At 40.0% G+C, this 12192-nt stretch overlaps 1 protein-coding gene across 1 annotated transcript in view; it reads right to left on the bottom strand.

The window, feature by feature from the left end:
- Positions 1-11013, bottom strand: part of LOC119883284 (LHFPL tetraspan subfamily member 6 protein) — a 45581-nt gene extending 34568 nt beyond the window's left edge. Inside the window, exons 1-2 of the mRNA XM_038693854.1 lie at positions 10716-11013; positions 9394-9911 (exon numbers count right to left, since the gene is read on the bottom strand). Of these exons, the coding sequence (XP_038549782.1) occupies positions 9394-9778 (385 nt within the window). The 5' untranslated portion in view covers positions 9779-9911; positions 10716-11013. The remainder of the gene's footprint in view (positions 1-9393; positions 9912-10715) is intronic.
- Between the last annotated feature and the right edge of the window lie 1179 nt (positions 11014-12192).

Raw genomic sequence — 12192 nt, 5'->3', positions numbered from 1 at the left:
ATACAATCCATACTTATTCATTTATTCAGCAGACTCATGGCCTCTGACTCCCTCATTGATGTCTCACAGGTCAAACATGGGCTTTCCATCTTCTTCATCCCTAATTAGACATAACAGGTGTTGAATTTCAGGAAAACAAGTTTTTTTTCTTTCTCTTGTTCTCTCTTTGTGTTTCTATTCACACAATATGGTTTATCTGACACAGAAGCATAGACTTAGATGGCTCAACCCGCATGAAGGGGGGTTTATTCTTGTATCCCTACCTGTGACTAATGTATTGCTCACTGTAAGTACAGGGAAGGGCAGTGACATCAAACATGCCCTCCACAATGTGTGTCACCGGTGATCCAGAGAAGTGGAGCCTCCGCCATCTGTTAAGCATCTGTCTGAACGGTGATTCATGCCTTCACACATATTCTCTGTTTTATTTATGAAATATCTCAACAACTACTGGATCAATTGCCAAGAAATTTTGGTGTAGATGTTTGTCTCCTCTCACAATGACTAACTTTGGTGATCTTTCACTTTTTGTCAAGTGCCATCACCAGGTCTTTGGTTTATGATACTTTGGTTTATGACCAAATATCTAAAATACATTCCATAAGCCTAGCAAATGTTAGCATGCTAACACGCTACACCAAACTAAAATGGTGAACATGGTTAACATTATATCTGCCAAACATTAACATTGACACTGTGATCATGTTACCATGCTGGTGTTAGCATTTGGCTCAAAGCACCAAAGTTGCTCAGTAGGCGCCAGGATGGCTGACTTAGACTTAGTCTTGTTGATTACAGTTTTTCTCAGTCGCTTTGGTGCATTTCTCGAATCATCCTTAACATTTGCAAAATAGTAAGTGCATTTCTCAAAACAGGTAGTACAAACAGCACAACACCGTGGATTACCTGCAAAGTATTAAGTATTTTCTGATGTACACTCTGGCTAAGATTTTAATGACAATGATTGAAAATACACAAGGCTGCACTTTTTTTGTCTGGTATATATCACTTTCACCAGTACAAAGTTATACATTGCAGGAGAGAGGACAGGAATCACAGCTATGCTTTTACTGTTTGTACTGTAATTTGTTGACAGAGTCATTGTAGGAAAGAAAAGAAAGAGACGGACTGTTGCATGTCACATATCATAGATTCTCTTCCACATCAAAAACAGATATCTTCATCAATTCAGGTCACATTTACAAAAAAAATTCAAATAGACATGTATAGAATGTTTATCTATATATTCATTCAAGCCCTAAGCTACGGAAGCCCTAATCAAATATTTTTTTACTCCGTTTTCCTGTGATAACAGGATAATTTTCTCGTGATTTCAAGATAACCATAATGGTAATTATACTGGGGCTTACAATATCATTGGTTAGCTCACTTAGTAGAGCACAGGACTTATAGGTTTAAGGTTGTGTATTCAATCCTCACTGAAGACTAAATTTTTCTTTTTAATATTTTTCATAATCTTCTTCAACAAAGTTCTTATGAAAAGACTGTTTCACATGCTCACATTACTGCAAAGCACGTGCTGGCATGTGCGTTCTTGGTCCACATCCATCAACCTATGGACTTTTCATTTCCCCATCATTCCCAGGCAGAGGAAATTCCTTCTCATTCAGGGGAATCCATGTAACGTTACACATTTCCTTACAGCTTTTCTCTCTTCATAACAATTTTGCTGAAGAGGATAATACACACAAAAGAAGAAAAAGAAAGTCAACAAGAACAGGAATCAAACTAATCAAACTGAGCCCTGTGCTCTACCAACTGAACTAACCAGTGACACTGGTAATTGCTTTGAAATTATCCTAAAGAAACGCACCTGCCAGTGCCTGTGTTCAGCTATGGTTTGTTATCTCATGATCACGAGAAAATTAATTATCCCGTTCTCAGGGGAAAACAACATTCGCTTTATATTCGCGATATATATATATATATGAGAAGTAATATATATATATATCGCGAATATAAAGCGAATGTTGTATTGTTACTGTTTACTGGTATTGAGTATTGGTATGAGTGTTGCTATTGTGATGTTGTTTAGGTCTATTCTTACTTTGTTTATGGTCCTTATATTAGTATATACTTGTAGGCAAAGGATATGAATAAAGTATTTTAACTTTGATTTTTGATAACGTGTTTTGCATGTAGCGACTAATGCAATGAACTTATGCCTAGATGTTTTGTGGGGTACGATTATTCAACAGAGACTGGTATATTTCATTGTGATCAGCAGGACATAAGCAATTGATAATGTAGGAAACAGCAGACAATTGTACATAATCATGTGCAAATGTCAAGTCATTTGCAATTTGTTCAAAACAATGACAAAGTGCTTTTATGATGTGCACAAGTGACGAGATGATGTGGAGGTTGAACAATTAGTTTTGAGAGTTTCAATTCTGATCTGAGAAATGCACCAAAGCGACTGAGAAAAACTGTAATCAGTCATCAATAAAATGCCAAAAACATGTTTTAAAATGCTTAGGGCTATCCATGATTTCCCAGAGGTGAGAGTTCAATAGCTTGTTTTGTCTAACCAATAGCCCCAAACCAAAATGATAAAAAACTGAAAATCTTCACATTTAGGCAGCTGGAACAAGCAAATGTTTGACAGTCTTGCTTAGTAAATTACTTACAAATGAACAATTAGCGCCACCAAATTTGTATCCAAAAGTCATTCATTCCCCACAACTGTCAGGCTCCCTTGCTCTCTGTTTTTACAGCTGCATTAATGCCAGACACGAATGCAGACACAAATGCAGACACACTAGACACATTTTCTGGAACTGTTCTGTTCCGAGTGACAAAAACAACCTGATATACAGCATGCCTGCTACTATAGCAGTGAAAACAATGACTTAACAGAGGAACAGACTGAAATAACCCTACTGTCTGTCCTTTAGTTCCCCAGACTTCCTGTTTGACAAAGCTAAATCCCTGTTGATGCTGGGCTTTCCGCCCTGTTTCTCTCTGTTTCTGTCTCACTCTTTTTTTTTTTTATCCGTTCTCTGGGCCGGTCTTTCTGGCTGAGCCCAGGTCCACTCTTCGGGTCACTGAGTACTGGCCCAATCTATTTTTTTTTTCTGCTTGCAGACAGAAATGTGCACAGCCACTGCAAGAAGGGTGAGGAGAGTGAGGGATGAAGATGGAGAAGGAGAGTAAAAGGACACAAAGGGGTGGACAGAAAGCAGAACAGAGAGTTAAAGACTAACATCACTTGAAATAATATTGTAATAAGATGGAAGGTTTTTCAAACCTGCCAGGAAAAGGGGGGCAGAAAAGGACATGTGACTTAATCCTGAGAAAGAGTGAAGGGTGAAGGAGAAAGCTAGACCAGAGTTGGAGAAAATAGACTGCCTATGGTGCACAGGTTACGTTTCACTTCCCTCTGACTCTAAACACCCTTGTGGTGATGTTGGTGGTGAGGCAACTGTATGTTGAAGGAAAAAGCTTCCGGGCTGAACGAGTACATTACGGTGTTGCAGGAGTGGTCTGTACTCTAGGTGATCAATCAACTCAGAGGAAGAGACATCCACTTTATAACCATCAGTGGCAGGAAATGTAAGCAACAAAGATGGCGTTCTAAAAAAACATTACATTACTTTTATGCAATGCCTACATGGCAGATGAGACAGTGTAGTCCATCACCATCACATCAAACTCGCAAACCTATAAGGAATAGGTTTTTGGAAGTAAAAGGATAACACATTGCGTCAGGCAATATTTATCCACTGCCTCAGAAAAGTCTTGTGATCCGACACCATTTAACAACAGAATATTCACCATACACCATTCAACCGGACAGAATATTCCCCTAGATAAATAAGCTCTTCATCCGAGAGCCTTCCTCATGTGGATGCGATTTCATTTTGTTGTACCTCTTGAAAATGAGTGCTGGTGGTGAGAGGGGAGTGGAAGCACACATTCTGGGACTGGGAGGGATCCAGCTGGCAAGAACTCACAAAGCCGACACAAGGACAAAGCTTCTGGCTGTGCTGGTATGGCTCTCAAACAGGACAACACACTCCGGTGCCAAATAGCCCTTGGCGAAATTATGGAAGCCACAATGGCATCCCATCTGTAATTTATTTACATGTCTTTAAATGTATCACTCATGCTCATGCCCTTGACATACACTTAGAGCTACAGAGGTAGTACAGACAGATGTGCTAAATTTAATTTCATCTGACCTGAACAACATATGTTCAGGATACTGTATTAACTGTTGTGTTACTTGTCACCTCTGGAGGAATAATAAAGCTACTCAAGAGAGTATACTTAAAATGGAGGCAAACTTAACTGAAATAGACCCAGAGTAAAATGTATTTCATGGGCATCCTCCTGCGACTTAATATTGTTCATTTACTGACAATCCACACCAGTGTGGGCAAACGAGATGCTGGCACAGAGGTGTAAACAGAGCCAATCAACCAGAAAACGGATGGAGAAGCTTTCCCAGAAGGCAACACAGCCAATTTGATAGTTCGGATCAACTGCAGCTTCAGCGGAGGCTGGTGTGGAAAGTATTCAACCAGCGCAGCCAACAAGCTTGTGCACAATGTGGAAGCTAGACTCAATGCATCGGATTGTTTCCCCCCACAAACATATCCTTCTGTTAGGACAAACCAGTGTAATACAGTTTCCTCTACTTTTATTGAATTCTGTTTCTACTGTTTCTACTTTGATTGTCTTTCAGATTCATCAGTCATTTTTTCAATTCTGCTTTGAAGAAATGAAAAATCTCAACCATACGCTTTGCAACTGGTCAAAGGATAAATTTATCTTAAATAAATGACAAGTTTGTCATCTCACTCTAAAATCCCTCACATGCAAGCATCAGAAGGCAGAAATCCATGTGAAAACCAGGGGTAATATTTAATGTAATAGAAATGAAATGTCTCTAATCAATAATGCATGCTTTTAGAACATACTGCAGCGATGTCATTAAATATTCCTCCCAAACTGTAAAGAGTTCGAAGTACTTCTCCCAACAATGACAAAATTAGACTATAGATTCCCTGCTGACCACAACCTTCCCTTATGGCAGTGGAATATGCTGCCTTTAGCTGTTTCAAACTTTCTTTTCTTTTACATCCCTTAGGGACACTACACCTCCTAGGTCCACAATGCATATCAAGTCCTCTGCTTGTACATACTGTCCCAACAAACTCTCTGAAAAAAAGCAAAGTACAACTCATCATGCATCATATTGTTTGTCTTGCCATTTCGCCTTCGCTTTCAAGGACGCAGCAACACCTTCTCAATAAAATATAGCCTATATCCTCTGCCCTTGAGCAGCTATATCTCCTGACATTTATATCAATGATTTCAATCCAGCTGACAGTCACTGTGGGTCAAGGCAGTATTATTGAGAGATTTCAGGTGTGTTTTGGGACAATGCTTTATCTCTGCCTCTCCTAATGTGACTAGTGATGTTATTTTGGCTTCGAATTCTGCAAATCAACCTCTAAGACCTTTGTTTTTTGGATCACAGCAGTTTTATTTCATTGATTGTCTTGAAAGGGCAACATGGTGTACTTGTCTGTGGTATAAACTCATTTGAAATTCACATTACTAAATGGACATCACTAAACTTCACAGTCTACAATGAGCAGAGAGCCCATGACAGCTGGCAAGAAAATCAAGTAGATGGCAAAAAATGTAATACTTTGACCTCCACAAAAACCACAGAACATCAGACAGTGCACAATGTAGGTATACCTGTTTTAACAGACCTTTATAATTTACCTCTGACTCTAGTACTTGCTTTTCTTAGCCACGCTCTTTTCCAAATTTGGCATTTCATGCTTATTGTTTTACCACAGGGGTTCACAGAAACTGTGACTGTTGTTCTGGTCTTCTTTCTTAAACTCCAATGGCACCACAGTCATTTGAGAAAGTCCCATTACAAGTTTGTTTCTGTAGGATATTGGATATATTCCCAAATCTTCCCAAAAGCAGATCAGGCATCTCACTTTTAAACCAATCAGAAATATAATAAAGTGAAAGGATTATCTCACATTAGAAAACTGACTTGGTCAGGCCCCAGGCTCCCGTCCCTATCAATAATATTTAATTGGTGAAAGAGTAGAGCCCTCATCCAATCTTGGGGCCTATCAAACTGTCAGTCATTGTGAGGCAATCAAATAGCAAAATGTCAAAACAAAACTACCTGTCATGTGCAGAGAGGAAAGAGGTAAAGTAAAAGAGACACAAAAGGATAAGTTTGCTGGTTATTGTGCCGAGAGGAAATATAAAGTATGTAAAAAGGTACATAAAGTCTTAAATCATGCCTAAAGAATAAATAGCTTTCTTCCCACTGTGCACAGCTCTGCTTGGGGCACCCAAAAGAGAAGGCAAGGATCTGCTGGGGCGAATCCAAATCCCTAACAACCAAATCCAAGGCAAGAATCTTTTAATGTCTGAACCACCCGTCACAGTGTCACAGTCGTTTGGAGTCTGCACCGCTGCATAACTAAGACAAGAAACTACAGCAAAGGTAGTTGTTTAGTGTAAGCAGCACAGAGATCTTTGGCCTTTAATTTATGAGCCAGAACAGTCTCATAGTCTCATATTCTACTCTCTAACTCTCTGGCCCATAGACAAAAGCTGGGCATTTGCCATTAGTAATTAACCAGCACTAGAACAACTTGCCCATAGTGAACGGGGAGAAAACAGCATTATAAGAGGTAAACAACAACACCAGCAACAATAACAGTTATTGTTGAAAATGATACTTTCAGTCTGGGCTTCAGCTAATGAGATAAAGCACTGATAAATCCTTTCAGCTCTAATCTATTTCATGAGATTGAGATAAATTACAGGGAGATATAAAGTGGTTTTACTTGTGGCAGCCTAGAGGCCCCGGCCTCTATGGTAAGACACTCTTCATTAGTGGCCTACAATAGGAGCAAAGGAAATACAAAAGGAGGAAGACAGCAGCATCAGACGATGAACCATGAGGCTCCTTTGCATTTGGTGAATTCGTATGCGCTGCCTCACCAACTGTTCGCCTCATTTACTCCCTCTTCCTGTTCCTGTTAATCGCTGAGATTTGATCATATCTCTCGGCACAGATTTCTGTTTTCCCCTTGCGGATCTTTAGTTCTCCGCAAGGTGCTCGGTTAATAAGAAGAATGTTTCAATCATCAAGTATTTTTTCTTCTCTCCTCTCGCCTTGACATTTCTACACTCTTTCGAAGTGATAGAAGACAATACACGGCACAGCCCACTGAGCTTCACAATTGTGTCACTTCCAATTAGCCCTTCTGAGACATCTCTGCCCTTTGGCTCACCAGCATCCAAGTTAAAAAGAACTGAGCGGTGCCACTTGTATTGTAATCTGCCTTCCTTTGCTCTCCCTCCATCTAAATTCATGTGTGTCTGGATTTGTGAGTCTACGAAAGAGAGAAATTGCAAGAAAGACAGACAGGGATTTTTTAATCCTATAACCAAAACTAGCAGCTAGCTGTAATGCTGTTTGGGGTTGCTGTGAGCTTAAAAGGAGCTCTACTTACATAAAAGTGCACATTTCTGAACAAACCAGCCAGCCTTCACCTTAATCATCGTCCATATTATACATCATTACTACTGATGTTCCTAAGTAGCTAAGCCTTTTAGAACTAGGACATGGTACGTTGTGGTGGTCCTCTGTAGATTTATCCCTTTGAAAAACCTGGCAGCTCTGTCAGATCTGCCTGCAACCTGCTTTTCTGTCACATCACTTTTTTAAGCCAAACTGAAGTGATGGGGATTGTAAATAGCAGAGTGGTGAGCCACAGTATGCGAGCAATAGTTTTTGAGTTAATGAGAGGGCTGGAGCACCGCAGCTTCTTAAAACTAGGGCAGAGAAACTTGCAGCTTCAATGGAAGCCTTCCCTCAGACCTTACATTCCAGGGAAACACATGTGCAAACCCAACAGTACACATACACGATGCTGGTGCTGTGCGGAGCCTTGTCAACTTACTGTAATCAAACAAACATACAAAACAAATTCTTACTGACATATTTTGGGCATGCTTGTAGCCCAAATGTAGTTCAATTTCCATCATTTCATCAGTCAAAATCAAAACAAAAGATGGGTTAGGGGTTAGGGTTAGGGCCAAAAGAGAAAGAGTATTATGTAAATCAGCTCTTTTTCTTCATCAAATTATATGTTCCACCTTATTCATAATATGAGGGACCAATCCAAGTATTCTTAAATGGGACCAAAGCCTTAAAGAGGTGGTTTTATCCTCATTTTCAGGTTCAAAATCTTATTTAGGGGCTGTACCAGAACAGGTTTACATGGTTTAATTTTCAAAAAACACCATATTTTAATCATACTGCACATTGCTACAGCTCCTCTTTTCACCCTGTGTTGAACGCTTCGTTTTAGCTATGGAGAGATACATCTTGCCTCTACATGATATTTGTTGGGAGTTGCACATGCGCAGTTCCTAGTTAAGGACTACTAGCCGGTAAACACGTCTTCGGTTCAGCTGTATATTTTCCCGTTACCAGCTTAGCTACATGGACTGGAGCAACAATTTCAGAGAGGAGAGTTATTAATCTGTAACAAAAGTATCTTTCAACCATAAAGTTATAACTGTGCACTGACTCTACATTACAGTTACAACTTTATGTCCATTGACTGCCTGGAGTGTGGCTAGTGTTTGGAAGGGAGAGGAGAGGTGTGTGCTGGAGCTCAACGTTTTTCCACCATTGTTTTTGAGGGCGTGTCTGACTAGCCACTTGGCGAGCATTATATGACAGGCATTTTGGAGAACGTCTGGACAACAAAATGAGGCAGTTCAGGACAGAGTTTTCTGCGGGAGATGGGAACTCCCTTTGGGGTGGACTTGGGGCTTTTTCACTTTGCAAACCTAGTACATGCACAAAAAACATATAAACTCAATAAAGGTACGCATAATACCACTTCTTTAAATGACCAGAAGCCATTCACAAAACACCTTTGGCAACAACACACTTGATGACACACTTCAGTTTGTAAATGTGGTACTTTCTGAAACATTCTTTCAAAAACATCACTCAGTCCTCAGCAATGTGCAAGCTTGTGTATTTTAACAGCAAAGGTGAACTAAGAAATGTAAATTGATGTTGAGTCCCATTAACAACATTTCACTGGGAGACCTTTCACTTCTTCTGAAGCAGCGTATCTGAGGAAAACAACAGCTTTTCTGGGTTGACAGCAAGTTTGTTGGCCAAGAAAAGTCGGCCAGAAGTGAAATTTTCATGGTTATCAAGATTTCTATGCCTCCTTGTTTACTCCCCAATGTGGTTTTGTTTCAAGTTCAAACTAAATTTGATGCAAAGTTTGTGAAGGTTGGGTCCAAGTTGATTGCAGGTACAAACACGTCACAGAAACATAAACTCACCTCCAACAAACTGGATGCCGCCGGCCACGCGGCCAATTGTACGTGAGATGAGGTCTGAGATGCAGCAGCCCATGAGAGCTGTGAGTGCCACCAGCAGGAGGAGGCCACATCCCACACCCGTCACCACCGTGCAGATCCTCCACTCCAGACTGGGGATGCCGTTGAAAGAGGCGTAGCGCCCACACTGCTCCAGCATCACCGTGGCCTGCCTCTCCTCATCCCTCACTGGGTAGGAGCAGCGCCGAAAGGTGCCAAAGGACACAGGCTTTTCCATCTGTGTCCCCAGCAGCCAGTAGGGCATGAAGAAGCCAACGCAGGAGGCAGCAGCACACAGCAGGGACAGTAGGGCCCAGATAAAACCGGTACATGTCAGACTAGATGCCATGGTAAATAGTCTGCAAATGTTTCACACACTCACTGAACTAACACCAGTTTTATGAGCAGTCGCTGTGTTGTGGGAAGCCTTGGGGTCAGCATTTAACACTAGCAGTCTTCACCTTCTCAGTGACTCCGGGTCCCTGTCAGGAGGAAGAGAAACATCCAGACTGAGCGCTGACAGGAAAAATCAGATGTAGGATTTGGGGACAAGTTGTTGGCTTTTGGAATAACAAAATCACAGTTCCACAGTCATTATATATGCAGCTATAATCACAGATATTAAATAATCAAAACCGATACGCAGACTAAACTGAACATGGTTTAAATAAGAGCTATAGTAATTGAGAATAGATTCATCACAGTTATGATTTGATTCATAAACATATGCAAACACAATCCAATAATTATCAGACTCATGTCAATAAATAACCAACTGAAGTTAGATAAGGCAAGGCAACGATTATACTCCATCATACTTTGTTTCTTTATGGATTTTCCCTTTATTATCATAATATGTAGGTATTAATAAAACAACTAGTAACATGTGTAACAACTTGGATATCCTAACAGGCTGCCTATCATTGGACGAACTGGTATTATTACGTATAAATACAAAGAAAACATTTAAACAAGGTTGACTCTTCTACAAAACAGCAAGAGCATTCCCGATAATAAACTTTAAAATGATACACACACGACAGCAAAACTACAAACAAAGCAGCCCACGGCATGTTATAGGACTATACCATATGAAATAGCCTACACATTAAGTACCACAAATCCAATGGAAACTGGACATTTAGTTCAGAGCAACCACTAGGCTACAGGAATAGTGATTTTTCGTTAGGGGTGACCTGACGGAACACGCTGTCTTATCGCTGCGCTGACACTGTCGGAATGTGAATAATGAAAACAAGGAAAAGAAAAAGAAGACGGACGCTTACATGTTGGGAGTTCTCCGGCATACGGTGCGCTCCCTGTACACGGAGAGGTTATTTCCATCTGCTGACTCCAGCTGTGTTGGGTCTCAAAGCAAACTTTTCTTCAGCCGAGGAAAAGAAAAAGAAATGCGTTCGACCAGAATGTAAATCCAAAAAGTGACCGCAGAATCCTTTCACAAATCACTTCCTCCTCATCAATATATTCAACCGAGGCAAAGATAAATTATTCACTCCTGTGTGCTGCAGAAAAGTGCGGCAGACTGACTGGACTGTAGTTTCACATTCCTGCTCAGAGAGGGAGAGAGAGAGAGAGAGGGAGAGAGAGCTGAGGGGGCGAGTCCATGAAACACTCTCGGGAGGTGACCATCAATCACACAAATCCCCACCCAGGGGCTGGACTCACCGCTACTATCATTCCCTACACGCTCCGGATGTATTCACGGACGCCTCGTAAACTGCTAAAGTACATCTGGAAATAACAGCCCCGAATATAGTAAAACTCAGTTGAGTTGTTGTTGCGATGAACGTAAGGAAAACGATCTACAATCTAATTTTCATGTAATTTCGAAACACAGAAATAACTTTTAGAGATCAGAGACTAAATATTGCGTTTACAAGACTAATCGACTGAAAAAGTTCCTTGAGTCAAGATGTTTGTTAGTGATAGGCTACTACAGCATTTTCACATGGATAGACTACTTATTTGAGGGGTAAATTGTGAAATGCAATGTCATTGTGTTTTTAAGGTTTATTCTCTTATTAGCCTATTTTTTTGTATGTTTTGTCTGCGTTGGTAGGACTATTTTGCGTCTTGAGATACCAGTCAACATGTTAATGGAAGATCAATAAGTAAATTGGAAGAATTAGTTGATTTATAAGCAGCACATCCAGATATTTCATTGGTCTAAAAAAACATTTCCTACACTCACACACACACACACACTTGATTGTTGGGTCAAAAGTATGAGGAAAAATATGTGGAATCATTTTTATAGTCAGCCAGGTTGATTGTCAGGTAATATAAGTTGCTAATCTCAGGCATGTCCAACTGGGAAATAGTTAAACTGTTGTTTTTTTTATTGTGCAGAAACATGTCATTTAACTGTTAAAAATGTGGATGATAAAAACAAATGCATTTACCAATTGTATTGGTAAGAATGGCAAATGATAGTAATTAATAAATTGTTTCTTTTTTCATGTTGCAATTATTTCATTTTAAAGATATAAATCATTTATTGTTGGAAAAATATCTGGGAGGAATATTTTCAACTGTACTTGAATGCAGCATTGCTGTCTGCGCTGTCACTCTATTTTCCTAACACAATAACACAATTTCTTGAAGGAGTGACATTACATTACCACCATACCATTACTTATTACATTGCCATTATTATCATCATCCCAAACAACATCTTATTTCAACAAAAATAAATAAAAGTGCGCACCGGAACGTTGTGTCGTTGTCCTCCAGGGATCTACA

This window comes from Micropterus salmoides, unplaced genomic scaffold (assembly GCF_014851395.1).
Source record: "Micropterus salmoides isolate LMB-PRFRI ecotype aquatic unplaced genomic scaffold, ASM1485139v1 Ms_hic_scaffold_3, whole genome shotgun sequence".
Lineage (NCBI taxonomy): Eukaryota > Metazoa > Chordata > Actinopteri > Centrarchiformes > Centrarchidae > Micropterus > Micropterus salmoides.
This window is presented reverse-complemented; position numbering and strand designations above follow the sequence as displayed.